General features: G+C 37.1%; 1 protein-coding gene across 1 annotated transcript in view; it reads right to left on the reverse strand.

Moving 5' to 3' along the window:
• ADAM23 (ADAM metallopeptidase domain 23) overlaps positions 1 to 17,476 on the reverse strand; it is a 245,007-nt gene that overhangs the window by 46,377 nt on the left and 181,154 nt on the right. The window contains exons 15-19 of the mRNA XM_036757815.1: positions 11,791 to 11,890; positions 8,496 to 8,567; positions 7,406 to 7,495; positions 6,195 to 6,275; positions 756 to 806 (exon numbers count right to left, since the gene is read on the reverse strand). Of these exons, the coding sequence (XP_036613710.1) occupies positions 756 to 806; positions 6,195 to 6,275; positions 7,406 to 7,495; positions 8,496 to 8,567; positions 11,791 to 11,890 (394 nt within the window). The remainder of the gene's footprint in view (positions 1 to 755; positions 807 to 6,194; positions 6,276 to 7,405; positions 7,496 to 8,495; positions 8,568 to 11,790; positions 11,891 to 17,476) is intronic.

A 17,476-nucleotide genomic window follows, 5' to 3' on the forward strand; every position in this document is an offset into this window, starting at 1 on the left:
ATGATTTGAGGTTCTTTTGTCTGTCCCCATTCTTATCGACTTATGGACTTATACTCAACATTGTTGCCCACCCTCTCCTCCTGGAGATTCTTGCCTCTCTAGGTTTTTGTGAAACCACTTGCTCCTGGTTCTCTTGCTACCTGACTGACCACTCAATCTTCTTTGCGTGCTCATCATCCATATCATGTCCCCAACTGGAGGTATTTGCAATGGTCTACGTAGGGCTCTTATAGAGAGACTAGTTGTGCCTAGCTACTCTGTTTTCCTATAAGAGAAAATAGGTTTAAGTCCTAAGATTTTCTTAACAATGCATTCCTAAATATTGAAAAATCTTTTTTCCAGAGATTAAAAAATTATAAATTCCCCTCTTCCTGGGGTGACTTAAAATAGGATAGAGGAGATCTCTCAAGATTATAACCCTTCTAGTCCCTGCAGACTATTGCTTTGTAGAAGTTTGCTGAAAATACTTGAAAATATTCATATACCAATAATCCAATTCCTAGTCATCTATTCATTAATCTTCCTTTGTCCAATCTTAACAGGGTGAGTTTTCACTAAAATTAAAGGCAACATATGTAATATTTTGATATTCATTTCAATTTAGACTATTACTATGATGGTAAATTGTTTGAGTTGCTCCCTACCTTCAAAAGACACAAGTGACAAAAGTCATGCAAACTATATTTTGCATATTACATGCAAAATTTTATGTATAACATGCACAACTAGATTAAAATTTGCAAAACTTGGCATACCTGATTGGAATTACAAGAATATCCATCTTGTTTATGAAGATTGGGTGGGCACTGTAAAACACAACCCTATTAGTAAATATTGCAACTGCATATGAATTAAGGAATTTGCAGGGAGTAAAATGCATCATAGATTTTTTAAAGGAAACAATTATTTTTTTACATATATCAAGCACAATGTCGAAAAGTCAAAGAGAAGGCAATTAGGAATAATATTATAACTAGAAGTTAGAAATAATACATTGCTATACATCAAAGTTGTTTTTTAACTCATGAAAATAAAATGGCTTTAAAATACAATAGATTAGATTTGAAAAGGGTAAGAAGTAGTTATATACTTTTCTATGGCAAGCAATTTGGGGTCGGGGCAGTCCCAGACATGTGATTTTATCCTTGTAGGAAGCTCCTTTTAAGCAAATTCATTCTATCATCTCAGGGCTGTAACTATCCTGAAGTTAAAAGTTTTAAAAAGTTGCCGATGACACAGAAAGATTAAATTACTTGTCCCAGGGTCACATAGGATGTATGCATCAGGAGTGAGTCTTGAAACAAATTGTTCTGATTCTGAGAAGTCAAGCTTATCTGCTATGCTATGATAAGAAACTGAATTTATTTAATTACAGCTTTAAAAGAATGATTGCTGGAAAATGACAGTTCAGAAAATAGGTCAGATTATAATTCTAGAACACATATTGGAAGGGCCTATTCTAGAAAAATTTCAGCACTGTGAGAAAGCCAAGTTCATTAGCACTTATGAGCCTCTTTCTCTGGGCACCCTGTACACAGTATCTGGGCAGTAGCTGTACACCTATATGTAAAAAAAATACCCTGCTTTCTACCTTCTAATTCAAAATGAGTGCTATGCTATCATTACCCTCATTCCCCCAAAGACGGCATCATTATTATAATAACTGAGCCTGAGGAGCATGGTTATTTTCTTTAGCAGGACCATTTTATAAAACATTTCTTTAAAAATACATTTCATTTTTCTGATCTGTTCACCCAGAACACGGCTGGAATGGGTGGGGCCTATTTTTTCCTGAATTCTCATTTGGTTTTCTATGTATAAAAGCTGAGAAATTCCAAATTGAAGCCCTTCCATAGCATATCTATGTATCTCTGCTGTTAAATGAACAAATGTGACAATTCACACCAAAATTACTCAAATCAAGATGAAATCATTGCTTTTCTCATGCTTGAGTTATTAAACTGCACATCGATGTTTCTGGCCATTTGTTTACAAGAACATTCAATTACACATAAGCCTTCTGGAATATTTCTCTTCCCTAATGAGCAATTTCCTGTAACAGATATTTTCATTTGTGAATTTCAGGAATAAACCCTGGCTGACTGCACCATGTCAATTAAAAATGCAGCAATGGTCAATGGGTCTTTTTCACTGGAATCTATTCTTGGAATATAATATCAGGAGTGCATTAATCAACTAAAATAAACTCTACACTCATATCAGAATTAAAACAACCTGAATGAACAGAGAATGAGAAAGTCAGCTTAACAGAGTAGATAGTAGGCCAACCTTAAAATTCCATATAAATGTAAGGTCTGCTCATGGCGCATGCTGGGGACAGCTAGGGTACAATGCATAGGGAGCTGGGTCTGGAGTCAGGAAGTTTCATCTTCCTGAATTTAAATCTGGCCTCAAATACTTACTAGCTGTGTGACCTTGGACAAGTCACTTAAACCTTTTTGCCTCAGTTTCCTAATCTATAAAATGAGCAGGAGAAGGAAATGGAAAACCACTCCAATATCTTAGCTAAAAAAATCCCAAATGGAGTCACAAGGAGGCAGACACAACGGAACAACATGGGAAAATTACAAACTCTCAGCTCCCCCAGGGAACTCTCTCAGACAAATTGCAATTTTGCATTGAGGGAAGGATAGTTTCCTATATGATAAAATGTCAGGTAGGAAACTCTCCTCCCCCAGAAAAAAAGAAGAAGAAACAACAAAAACTCCAGAAGTGTAGAGAGGAGGGGAGTGTGTGGGGGGGGTGTTTCAGCCCAGAACAAGCATATCTGTCTACAATTAACTTGTCAAATTTGCCAAATGTGGTCAATATGTCATAGCAACAAATTTTCAAAGTCACCCGGGAGACAATTTACACTTAATTCACTGTTAGTGCATACTTATTAGTCACTAAATGCAGATTGCTAATCAATAGAGTAAGTTCATGAAGGAGACTAGATAATGCCTTCCTTAGAGGCATTTTATGATGTACAAGACAATCCACAAAAAAAGACTGTAATTAATGCAATAATAGTTACACTTTCCTGTTTTAAGTGGGCTATGCTGCCTATTTAAGTAGAACATCTAACATTATGCTTTAGAAATCTAACTGGAACAATAGAGGGAGTCCCCAGTAGAGAGACTTGAAGTCAAGAAGACCTGAGTTCAAATTCCGCCTCAGACACTTACTTAATAGACATGTGACCCTGGGCAAGTTAGCTAGCTAACAAGCATTTTGTAGCTGCCTACTATGTGCCAGACACTGCACTAAATGCTGGAAAGTCACTTACCCTCCCTTGGCTTCAGTTTCTTCATATGTCCAAAAGAAGGGTTTAGACTTAATGGCCCCTTCTAGCCCCAAATCTGTTAAACCTTGTCATACATATTTCTTACAGGTGTGCCTCACTGCTATTATGGTCTAAGTTTAAGCTTACTCCTCCCGTGGATGCTGTGTATGTTGGTGGGAAAGAGTGAACCAGGTTCTTTGAAGAATGTTTTACATTAATTCTCTTTACCATGTCATCTGAGAGTAATAGCAGCTGCCCTGTGGGGACCCAAACTGCCAATTTGGGCAGAATTTGAGGAATGCTACTATCACCATCTTCGTCATTATTATTAATTATTTCTTCTTCTTCTTCCTCTTCTCCTTCTCCTTCTTCTCGTTCTTTTCATTATTATTTTTTTTCTCAAAACGCTGGGACGATTTGCTTTTCATCCTGTGCTGTTTTGATTTCTTGAAATATAGCTCTGGAAAGGCAGGCTTTTTAAATGGAGATACCTGACTAAGCCTTTAAACTTCCATCACTCTGACTTTCACTGAATGGCAAATAATAGCCCTAACCAAAGCCACTGTGGCTCACTGTTAGGTTTTGATGGCTGGGAATGAGTGTAAATAGCAATTATTTTCTGTCCTGGCTAGAAACTAAGAGGGTCTTCCCCCAAACTAATATCTTTGTGATGGTAAATTGGGCCATTTTTTGTCTCAACTGTTACGTGTTCCTTGGAGTCATTGAATGGACATGGCCTCAGACAAACTGACACCTAAAAAGACCTTAATTTAGAAAGGCCAAGGTCACCCACTGCACCCTGGACCATCACCAGTCATCTTGATCTTTGTCTTGTCACTGTACTTCCATGACTGGAGGAAAGAGTGAGGCTGAGGACTTTGCAAAGCTCTGTCCCACTCAAATTCAATTCACACACAAGTCAAGTTATCACCCTCATGATGTCATTGGTCCTCTTCGAGAATGAAGTATGAACAACAAATCTGTGATTATACCCACATGCTATATTCACATAAGCTATTTCTCTTGATCACACATTTCTTTTTACTGAATCTCCCACAAGCTATAATGGATCTGGAATCAGGAAGTCCTGGGTTCAACCTGCCTCTGACACTGATTCTATGACTATGGGAAACTTCCCCATGCCTCAGTGTATTGGTTTATAAAGTGAAGAATAACATAATGTCAATTGTACTTAGCTCGCTGAGTTGTTGTGAGGCTTTCCTGAGATAATGCTTGTATATTGCTTTGCAAACTTTAATGAACGATATAAATAATTATTATTGAAAATCCTTAGGAACTACGTAAGAGAGTATATCATGCTGAAATTATATGGAATTGATGATTTATGTCTTGAAATTATCTTTCTCAGTCTTTTGAAAAATCTAAGTGTCCTAATGAAGATTGAGGACTTTAATTTGAAGCATCATTGACTAGACTTAAAATACTTTTAACATGCACATTCTGTGGCTAACATACATGAATTAACCTGTTACATAAATACCTCTTGCTCGTTCAAAGGTGGTTCTTCAAATCCCAATTGAGTAAATAGAGGCAGTGTGGCATAGTAAAATAACATACAAACACTGGTTTTGGAGTCTGAGGAGCAGGAATTGATTTCCTTCTTCCTATGCTATCGTTGTGACCTTGGGCAAGTCACTAAATCATTCTAGGCCTCTGTCTCTTCAACTGTAAGATGAGGGACTTAGACTAAATGACCACTAATGTCCTTTCCAACTCTAAATTTATAAGAGGCATAATGGATAGAGCAGCAACCTTGGAGTTAGAGAGTCCTAGTTCGAATCTGATTTCAGACATTTACCCCTGGGTAAGTCACAACCTCATTGTAAAATGAGAAATTCAGACTATTTCTTGTCTGAGGTCCTGTTCAGCTTTAAATCTACAAATCTAACCTGAGAATTGCTTTGCTTAAAGTTGGTTTCTTAATGGTGTATTAGGTTACCAGGAGGCAGTGTGATTTAGTGGAAAGCTGCTTGATTTAGAATAAAACGACCTGGGTTTGAATCCCTCCTTTGCTATCTGGTCCCTGTTAGACCTTGGTCAAGTCACCTAATTTCTCTGATTCAGTTCCTCATCTATGAAATGAGAAAGGTATACTGGAAAAACTTACATGAATTGATGTTGAGTGACGTGAGCAGAACCGGGAGAACACTGTACACAGGAACAGCCACATTGTGCGATTGACTGACTTTGATACTATCCACTATGACATATTTTCCCAAATGAAACACAATACCCAATAATGCCTACGATGTATCAACATATCAGGAGAAGAATGCTAAAAATAAACCTAGCAATATACCTAAATGGCAGAAGATACAAATGTCTATGTCACATTAAGAATAATCTGAATATGCTTGTTTAAATTTGGCCAATGAACATATTTACTAGGGAATCTATTTTAACATCACTACATTTGCCAAGTTGTCCAATTGACCATATTTCCATGTAGTTTCCATATATGGGACCTGGAAACTGGGAAGTGTTCTGCATATGGCTAACTCACCCCCAGAAGCTAGGGGTACCAGGAAAGGAGAGCCAAGTTAATTGGCTATAAATCATAAGTGCTGACTATCTCAATAAATGGTCCCCCAAATGAATGGGGAAACAGAAGGATTAGATTATGACAGAACACAATTAAGAGCCTTGTTCCTCAAGGGAATTATAGAAACTTTCTTGTCACTAGTTTTTCCTAGTTTTTATATACAACAAAACTCAGAATTTACTCAAGTAAACCATATTACAATGTGGTACTATAGGGAAGGGAGGATAAATAAGGGGAGAAAAAAGAAACAAGTCTACAGAAATATTCATTGCCGAATGTTTTTTAAAATGAATTCGTAAGGAGATGCACCCAAACAGGGAAACAGATGGTCACATTTCATTGTACCTGGCCAGAGTCTCCAGTGCAGGTTTCAGTAATGTCACAGTCATTCACTCCTTCTCGACAGCTATACCCTCGAGGCTGAAACTAGAAATTGAGGTTTGTTAGTGAAGCATCAGAATCAGTTATTTGGAGAATTTCAATAGTCTTCTCATTCTTTAAGTTGAAAATGTCTCTCTTAACAGAACCTTTTAAGTCATGACTTCCACCAAACAACCAACATGAGTCATGAGGCAGATACCAAATGGATGTAAGCCAGCTGCCACCCACTTTGCTTGCCTATGAATCATCAGCAAAAAAGTAACATGTTCGGGTTTCAAAAACTAATTTGACATGATCATTATTTTAAATAAACATCAAGATAAGAGAGCATCTCATTCCATTGTTAAACAGCTATAATTATTAGTAAGTTCTTCCTCATGTTTTGTCAAAAACTACTTCCCTATAATTTTCTTATATTAGGTAGAATACACATGCTCCCACACCTATATACATATATGTGTATATATACATGTGAATATATGTATGTATATGTGCATATATGTGCATGTTTATGTGTGTGTATACATATTCATCTTCATTAGGTTTGCCTAATATTTTGAGTATAGTTCAATGAAGAGAAACATTCATTTTTCCTCTTGTGGATGCACAAAATAAAATTTAATCCTGGGTTTGTATACATTTTTGCTTCACTATTCATTTGGCTTTATGGAACACTTAATCTTCCATTCAGCAGAACTACAGCCTGTTAGCACAGCAGGGAAGGCAGTCCAGCTGGGAAACAGGGGTATGAAGGGAATAGTAATATCTATTAGCTATGAGAAGTGTACCAGCCTCCTGTCCATACTGGGGCAGCTTTCAAACAGCACTTTTAAGCTGGGAGAATCAATGTTTCCTCTACTCATGCTGGGAAATTAACCTTCATCATACTATGTTCCCAAAGCTGAATAGTGCTCAGAGAGGCAGAAGGCAACAGGTAGGAGGACTCCTTCTCCTTTTAACTACAGGGTTAGGTGTTTCCAGGAGTCATTGATGCCCTTAATTATTTGGGACAAAAAACAAACAATTTCTAAGGCTGTAAATGCAGTGGCCACCAAAAATATCTATGACAAACTCTCGCACAAGCAATATTTCTCTCTCACAGTTAAATATGCTTTGGGTTGCTTATCTAGTTTTAGGAGTTAAAGGAAGGATGAATGTGTATTGGAGTAACTCACAAGACAGGTTGTGCTGTTACAGCAGGGTCCATCGCTGCAATGTGCTCCATTCGAAAGAGAGCATTTCTTGCAACACACGCCATAACATTCCTAAGAGAAAATACTTAATGTGAAGGATCAAGTAGTCTTTCACTCTAGGTTGGGCCTTCTTAAACCTTTCCCACCCAAGACTGTAGGTCTTGATATGGGGTCACGACCCAGAGTTTAAGAAACTTGTCCCTTTAATATTTCCCAATGATCCTCACCAAGAAGGCTCCAAATAATGTCACTATCTATGCAATGGCAAACAAGTGTTTGGGAATAAAAGTTCTTTCAGAGCAGGGATTCTCAAAGAACTTTGTATCCCAAGTGCCTAGCACAAGTGGGTGCTTAATAAATTCTTGTTTGACTGAAAGAGAATTAAAAACAATGCATAAATTTAGATCTAGAAAATAAGATACACAGACAATGGGGCGTAGAAATTTATCTTGCCCTACAAGAAAGGAAGGGAAAAAGGGATGGGAGGGGAGTGGGGTGACAGAGGGGAGCGCTGACTGGGGAACAGGGCAACCAGAATATATGCCATCTTGGAGTGGGGGGAGGGTAGAAATGGGGAGAAAATTTGTAATTCAAACTCTTGTGAAAATCAATGCTGAAAACTAAATATGCTAAATAAATAAATGAATAAATAAGAATTTGGATCTAGAAGGGGTCTCAAAGGCCATGTAATTCATAGGACTCCAGAAGAGGAGAGGAAAAAGAAGAGAGAGAGAGAGAGAGAGAGAGAGAGAGAGAGAGAGAGAGAGAGAGAGAGAGAGAAACATTTCATGGTCTACATTCACATACTAGAGATCAAAGATGTCTAAGTAGAAACAAGAAAATGGATCACAAAAAATGCATTCTATTTTTTCAAATAAGTATTCACTCAACCATAGACTATAGCAAATAACCCTATAAATCTTCTAAATACACTTAAGCTAAGGTTAATCTTGAAGAGTGTGGTTACAAAAACAAGGTAATGAAGCTATGATGAGTAGTAGGATTCTGCCTTGCATTTGTTTTTTTCAGTGTCTGGATGAGAAGGGAGTTTTTAAAGTTCTCAGATGCTTACCACATGGAAACCACAATCACATTCCTCTCCTGCTTCCACATAGCCATTTCCACATTCGGTAGCTTCAAACAACTGAGAGAGATTGGTGATAAGGAGATTTAATATGTGATCACAAGAAATTAATATCAATGAAAAGCAAACATGCTAACAAGTCAAAAGAATCTGCTAGTCAATTATCATGTAATAGTGTCCTAGGATCTATCTCCTGCCACTCCATTGGTGCTATGTGTTGGCAACATCATAAGGAAAATATTCCAAGCAACATGACTTATTGGACCCCAGAGAGTAGCTCTGGCATTTAAATTGTTTCATAAAGAGATGAGCTGTCAAACAGAAAGAGAGGACAGATCGCTCTTCTCTTCTGCCAGGAGAACTAAAAACCAGTGCTAATAGGAATCAGATGAGCCTCTGATGGTTGACAGCTCATGACAAAAATAGAAGTTCAATGTGCTTCGGTCACTAGCATGTGCAGTGGGCACAAATTAAGTGAATCTAAACAAACCTTGAGGAAGGCATGATAAAATACCTTCTTCCCCTGCCAAAAAAAATGGTAATTGAAATCACCTGAATTAAACATGAAAAATGGCTGAAATAGAACTCTATATACCGTGATCTTTCATTGATCTATGCCAAAGGAGGAAAACTGTGATTTAGACAATCCAAATCCAGTAATAATTAAACTAGCTGGCTTAAGACTATGGCCTTGCTCCCCATGCCAAAAATAAATAAATAATAAAACAAATCTAGAGTAGGGCTGTACTAGCTAGATTAATGAACTCTTCCTAGGATTAGAGATTTAAAGTTATAAGGGACCTTAGAAACCACCAAGTCTAACTCCCTTGTTTTCCAAAGCAGGAAACTAAGACCCAGAGATATCATATGACAGAGCTAGTTAAGTGTCTGAGGCAGGATTTGAACTCAGGTCTTCCTGACTCCAAGACCAGTTTTCCTATGGCACTGTATGCTAATACAGGGGATATGATCACAGTGCTGGACTAGCTAATCAGAGCTATTTAGGGCAGGTAGCACAGAAATCCCTGAGAGAGATCCCTTCTATTTAGCTAATTCATTTCCATCCCTCTCACCATTTCCAGGAACAGACAAATGCCACAGGTATCAGAATATGGCTCTAGCTTACACTGGTGGAACAACAGTTGGTAGCTACAGAAACCTATCTCAGTACCACCATACTAGATTGGGACAATCATTCCCCTACCTTCCCTACCCTGAGGTGTCATAACAGCTGGGTGGGAGAAACCCCATCAGAGAAGAACAGAGGGAAACCAACTACAGATGATTTATTCTGGCCTCAGTTCCTATGGCAACTTACCCCAAGTGTGGATCAGGATGACTGTATCAAATCAGATAAGCTCAGAGCACTGATAATTTCTGTATATATAGCTAGTCATATGTATGCACCAAATAGAAAAGAAAGGGGAACTAATCTTTGATGTAATGTGTATTATATAGTAATAAACACCACTGCTTCCTGTTTTAAAGATTAAACAATTCACATGGTACATTTTTTGAAAAAAAATAATTATTTTATATTTATCATTTTAAAAGCTGACAAGCCAATCATTCATTTAATCAAGGTGCTAGATTATCTCAACTTTTTTTTCCTTTTTAATTCCACACAACTCTAGAAATGAAATGGGAATTTAAAACCCATCACTTTCCCAAACAACTAAAAGTTTAGGGAACTGCAAAGTTCTGATGATTCTTAGAGTTCTTTCTAAGTGATAGCTCTTTCCATTGTCAAGTGAACTGCAAAGTTGATAAAGTATCTATTTATGTTACATTAACCATTACGTACATTGGAATGAGAAAATATTGCTAGTTCATGTTATTCATTATTACTGATTTCACCCCCATTTTAAACCATATTAACAACTAGATTTCTATTCTACATAGGTCTTTAGTAAGGTCATCATCAAAGAAGGCAGGCAACAGCTTAATGATTCATCACTTCAAAATTTCCCCCCAATTTCATGGTGACTTTATGCTGATGTTAAGGAGCAAACTGGCATCCTGGGCGCAGTAAGATTACCCAATTACTGGTATAGGGATTAGTGCTTCTGTCAGCTCTCTACAGTAGTTACTTATTTTCTCAAATGATGAAATAATTTCATTGCTAAATCAATTTGTAGAAAATATTACTGTGAAATACCTGAGTTTCGTACATGAGACCATTTTAAAATGAAAATGTGAGGTTTACAATGTAAGGGGTTAGCTCAGGGCCTGGACAAAGCATCTGTGCACCCCAAGAGACACTTGAAGAAATTTTCCATTTATGTGTTACTCTCTTCTACAGGCTTTGACCCTTTAGTGTAGGAGTTCTTACCCTGGGGTCCATAGAATCCCAAGGGGTCACTGGATAAATTTCAGGAACTTGGTAAACTTGAATGGGAAAAAACTATCTTTATTTTTACTAACCTCTAGCTTAAATTTAGCATTTTTTCACATATGAATGTGGTTAAAAATAATATTTTGTGAAGAGGTCTATATTTCCCCAGAATGCCAAAGATGTCGATGACATGAAAACATTTAAGAACCTATGCTTTAGAGTCACATGTCACATCACAAAAGTACTTATGAGCCATAGAAAGAAGAATTAGGAGCAACTGGGTGGTGCGGTGGATAGAGCACTGACCCTGCAGTCAGGAGGACCTGCCCTCAGACACTTACTAGCTGTGTGACCCTGGGCAAGTCACTTAACCCTATTGCCTCCCCACCAAAAATTAACATGTGTAAAATATTACAGTAAAAAGTACTTTGCATTGTGTCTCATTGCATACTCTTGATCCCAGCTCTAGTTAATGAATGTTTCTCGATAATTTGCTAAGAAGGGGCTGAATTTTCCAAAGACCATACATTGTGTCAATGCCAATGAGCTGTCAAGTCAATAAATAACATATCTTAGCAAAGAAATGATATAATATGGATACATAGCTAATAAAAATGATCTTCACATAACTGCCTTTTTCTTGGCCTAACTAGCCCATCTAACCAACTGCCTAGGAGGGCAGGCTAGACCTAAATTCATTGAGATAGAATTCTTAACCTACCCAATTAGAAGCCTTTTATACTTAGCACCAAAGTGAAAAACCAAGGATTCAGAAACCCTAAGCCATTATTATCATTATGGTGTTCCACTGGTCTTCTATATAGAAAAGTCTCATAAAGAAAGAAAAATTAATCTGTTGTGACTTAGAGATTGCCTTTCAACTGGTCTGTTGTTGTTTGATGGGAATAAAAGGAAGCCATAGTGAGAGCAGTAGTGGAAGTGACTGACCTTTGTTGGCCTGTTAAAAAGACAGAATCCTCCCCCTCTTTGTAAAAAGTCCTTATATTCCAAAATGCTGCATTTTGAGAACTTCCGGGAATGTGATACCCTAAAAGGATAAAGAATCAGTTAGGTAAATAATTCACAGAAAAGTAAAACAACAAGGAGACAAGAAAATTATAACTTTCATACTGCAAGATAATTCAAATGTTCCCCTCTGTAATTAGGCAAACTACCCACACAAAAACACCAGAAATTACTCTAAGGTAAGTGGGCAGGGTAGAACTTGTAAAATGTAGAAATACAAAGGATTCATGGAAAGACTTTAGACTTTAGAGCCATACCTATGCTTTGTTTACGAGATTTTCCTTAGAGTTCTACCCTGGAGTCCGGGCATAAGGAGGTAGAGAAAAACGAGGAAATCCCGGTGAATTGGAGGTGCCCATGATTCCAGAGGAAAAACATGGGGAATCATTTTGGCTACAGGTCACATCTACAATCCATTCAACAGTGAATCTAGGGCTTTATTCATTATGTAAAAAACTTAACAACCCCGAAATACCTTCTAAGTAGCTGTCCAAAATGTGACCATTTTATTTTCTCAATTCTCTGCCTGGGGGGCAGACTGGATGATGAAGGCCAATACACTCGTGAAAGGCAATACTCTCAATGGAATATTGGAATTCAGGATAGTATTGCATACAGGAGAGGGCTCAGGGACAACATTCAAACCCTGGTTTAATAGGAAGATAGTGGATGACTGGAAGAGAGAGAGGAACCACAAGTTGTCTATTCTCTCTACAACTTCAGGGTGTGAAAGGAAAACCTCAAAATGTATTTCTAGGTCAATAAGCAGAATGAAGTTGAGGTACCCTGAATTAAATAGTCATGTTTTTATCCCCAGCTTCAGAGTCTTAACATATGGGATATTTTGGCTTAGATTATGAAACAGACCTTATCCATCCCTATTTTTCATACTTTGATATATCAATGAAACTACTCCCTCCATAGGTGCAGCATACAATTTGTCTATGCCTCCTCACCCCATGGGACTTTTGATCATAACCTCCCATAAATCATCCATAGAAGGTCCACCTAGCATGTGGGGAAGCAGTTTGGGATGGGAGTACACAGACTATCTGTAACTCTTACTGCATGACCAGCCCACCTCTTCTCAGGTCATACATCCCTCTCTGATGAAATTCTTAACAATGGCTCTTTTGTGCAGTTACTAATGTTGCAGCCTATTCATGCTCCTCGTGTACCTTCCTACTGGTTTTTGTGTGACTTGAGACTTTCATTCTTCAAGACTGTGGTATTCCATGACTCAGTCATCATGCATCACCAGAACAACTTGGATGTCAAAAATATAAGCCTCTCTTTTAAAGGAATGTTGGGGTCATTAAAAGTAGCGTGCCATTTTCCAAAAGTATTTTGGCCTGCTCTGTTACTCCTCTTCAGTTCTCAACTAAGATCACCGTCTGACTGCATATTCTCTCTAAAATATATGTACCTAAGAATATGAATAATTCTACAATTGATAAATGGCCAAAAGATATGAACAAGCAGTTTTTGGATCAGATTGTCTACAATGACAGAAGGGGAAATGATGAATACTGGAGGGCATATAGAAAAATTGAAACACTAATGTTGGTGGAACTGTGAACTGACCTAACGATTTTGGAGAGCAATCTGGAATTATGTCCCAAGAGTTATAAAACTGTGTATACCCTTTGACCCAGCAATACCACTTTTAGGTCTGTTTACCAAGGTGATCGGGGAAAAAGAAAAAGAACATATATGTTCTAAAATATTTATAGCAGCTCTCTTTATGGTGGCAAAGAACTGGAAATTAAGGGGATGCCTATCAATTAGGGAATGTCTAAACAGGTTGTAGTATATGATTGTAATGGAATACTATTATGCTGTAAGAAATTTTTTAAAAATTATTTTAGAAAAAGATGGAAAGGCTTGTATGAAATAATGAAGAAGAAATGAGCAGAACCAAGAGAATGTTGCATACAGTAATATCAATATTGTTTGAAGAATAACTATGAATGACAGCTATTCTGAGTATTACAAATATTCAAATCAACTACAAAGGATCTATGAAGGAAGATGCTATCCACTTCCATAGAAAGAAGTGATAAATAGAAGTATGCATAGTATTGTTTATATATATATATATGTATACACACACACACACACACACATACATACATACACACAGAAGTGTTTATGTTCGTGTGAAATGGTGGCCTCCTCTAGTGTGGGGTGAGGAGAGAGGAGAGAGGGAGGGAGGGAGACAGTTCAGAACTTAAAATGTAACAAAAAACAAATTTAATTTAGTTTTAAAAATAAATAAAATATATGCACTGATAAACCAGCTCTAAAGGTTGTCCTTCCAAAAGCCTAGGTGTCTTTTTATCCACTTGTCTTTCCTCTCTGATTACTTAGGCTGAATTATTTTAGTATTCATGGACCTCATTTAAGAGGCTTTGCAATGTTCTGGGGCTAGATGCTTTCAGTACATCACCTGTAAACAGAAGTAACTGGGGGTACCTGTAAAGAATCCCTCATTTATTTGGATCCTGAGCTGATCTTCTCCATGACAGTGGCAAACACCACTAGTAGGCATATCCTTTTATCTTTTACTTCATATTAACAATCAGAGGACCATCAAACAAAAGTCTTTGTTGTTTTGCTATTATTCATTCATAAAATTACTTGTTGTTTAGTCATACCAAGATATGGAAATGTAAATTATAAATATAAACAAGGTAAAGCTGGATCATGAGCATTTGGCATATTTGTAATCATAATAGAATTGAATTTGGCAGGCATATATAAAATGGAATCCTGAAAGGCTTTAATAATGTTACTAAAGCAACACGATATCATTACAATAAAACCATATAACTTTCTTTATTAAAGGTCGTTATTTAAATAGGTTTAACAAGTTGGCCTTTTTTTAAAGAAAAGTAATATTCGACTTACATATTGTATTTCTAAACTCTTCTTTAGAAGTTAGTTATTTAGAAATAGGTATCTATTTTCTCATAGAAATAATGCCAATAGAGGGTGGTTAAGTTCCCAGGCTAACCCACAAAAGGCTTTTAAACCCTTAATGCTATTAATCATTTAACAAATATTTTTAAGCACTTACTATAAGGAAGGCACTATGTTAGGTGAAGAGGATAAAAAGACAAAAAATGAAACAGTTCCTGCCATCAAGGAGATAATACACATATACAGATGTGTATATATGTGTGTGTGCATGTGTATGCACAGGCACATCTATACATGCATGTTTATATATATGCATATATATATATATATACATAAATATATACAAATGAGTGTGGATGGATGAATTTATACAGGAGTGTGCTAGTAAATGACTAACAACCAGCTCTCCAGAAAAAAAATACATATTCACAATACACCTTTAAGTTAAATTTTCATTATTAACATTTTCCCATCACTTTCTTAAGTCTAGAAAATCCATAAAACAATAAATCAAGTCCTGATCTGTAGCATTTGGGGATTTCCCAGGTATAAATGCTTGCAATGAAAATATAACAATTGGCTCTCATCAGCCAGCAAGAACTGGCTCCAGTACACCCCTGGACAGATGTGTGTACATACAAATAGACACAAAGTGATGGGAGGGGAGGGTGGGCATTAGCAGCTGGTGGGGGGAAATCAAGAAAGTTTAATGTAGCAGGTCACCCTTGAGATGAATTTTTAAGGAAACTAGGAATTCTAAGCAACAGAAGTAAGGAGGGATCACATTGTAGACATGAAGGACAGTGAGTACAAAAGCAATGAGGGGAAATGGAGTGTCTTGCATGAGGAATTGTAAGCAGGCAAGTTTGACTGGACCACAAAGTGTATAAAGGTAAGTAAAAATGCTGGGTTGTGAAAGGTTTTAATACAAAATAGACAGCATTTCTAGCACTATATAAAAGAGTGGTGACAATGTTTTACCCCTGATCTTATTGGAAAGGCCTCTAATTTATCCCCCATTATATATAAAGTTGGGTCTTGATTTCAATGAGCTACTACTTACCATATTAAGTAAAGGTATGTTCACCCCTATGTTTTCCAGTATTTTTATTTAAATAGAAATGGGTAATTTTATCTATCAGCTAGGTGGTACAGTGCATAGAGTACCAGACTTGGAGCCAGGAAGATTTTAGCTCAAAGCTGGCCTCAGATACTTACTAGCTGTGTAACCCTGGGCAGGTCACTTAATCTCTCTTGGCTTCAGTTCCTCATTTGTAAAATAGGGACACACTAGAGAAATAAATGGCAAACTACTCCAATATCTTTGTGAAGAAAATCCCATGGACAAAAGTCCATGGGCTCATGCAGAGTCAGACACGATTGAATGACTAAAAACAATTAATCTATCGAAAGCTTTTCTGCATCTATTAAGATAATAATATGACTTTTGTTGCTCTTGTCATGAATATGGTCTATTATAGGGATGGTTTTCCTGATATTGAAGCAACCCTGCATTCCTGATATAAATACAATCCAATTATGGTATGTTTGTGTAATACATATGCAAGTATAAGTATTATATAAGTATACATTATTATATATGCGTATATATTATATTTGATCCTAGAAGCAATGGGGAGACTGGAATGGACTGAATAGGGAAATGACACGGTCAGTTCTAAACTTTAAGGAAATCAATTTGACAGCTATGTAGAGGATGGATTGGACAGGGAAGAGATGTGGGGCAGGAAAGAGAAAATTGAGCACAATACCTGGTACATCATAGATTCTTGAGAAATGTTTGATATTAGCGATAGAATATGATAGTGCCTAACATTAGGTCTATAGAGAAATGTGTTCCAATTTCCAGATGAGGTCTAAATTTCCTGTTGCCCCTAGTAACAAAAGGTCTTCTTCATTCTCTTCTAAAACAAACACATAACTCCTACAATGAAGGTTTCTCCCTTCTTCATACCATTGCCTGGCCTGGCTCCTATGAAGGTATCCTCTGAAGGCAACAGTAGTTGGAGCTATGGTGTAGGGTTAGGGCTGATGAAGAAGGCACATGGAAGGCTATGGTGGTCTATGGGAGACACAGGCTCCCATGAGAACTGCTTCCATTGGGGGATCAAAGGAGAAGGGAGTGTGGGCCCTGGCTGAGGATAAGAGGCTTCTGAAATTGGTGATTCTCCGAGGGACAGAGGCTTGAGAGACAGCTCCCTCTGTATCACCCCTCCTCTAGGCACTCGAGGTGATCTAGCTCCACATAGTAATGGTATTAAGGAATCCAGAAGAGAATAAGGGATTTATGGTATGAAAGGAGCATACTTAAGCTGAGTATTTCTAAGCAGCAGATTGCCTCTATGTGGAAGAAATAAATCTTTATTATTTTAAAAAAAACTTAATCCTTATTGATTGCAAAAGCAGCATCAGTAAAATTTTTATTACTTTACATGTATTATTAAGCATCTTTTAAAATACCAATTGATGACAGCATTGATTGTGCCTGACACCTTGGAAAATACTATACTCTATTGTGAGCACACTAAAAAAATTTTAACATTAATAAACTTGCTGATAATTAATAATCCACTTTCATCTGTCAATACATAGAAAAGAGTACCTACAATTCTGACCTTCTGTGAACAATTAATAGGACACAAATGAACCGTTTTTGAATTCTAGC

Source organism: Trichosurus vulpecula, chromosome 4, assembly GCF_011100635.1.
Source record: "Trichosurus vulpecula isolate mTriVul1 chromosome 4, mTriVul1.pri, whole genome shotgun sequence".
In the NCBI taxonomy this organism is placed as follows: domain Eukaryota; kingdom Metazoa; phylum Chordata; class Mammalia; order Diprotodontia; family Phalangeridae; genus Trichosurus; species Trichosurus vulpecula.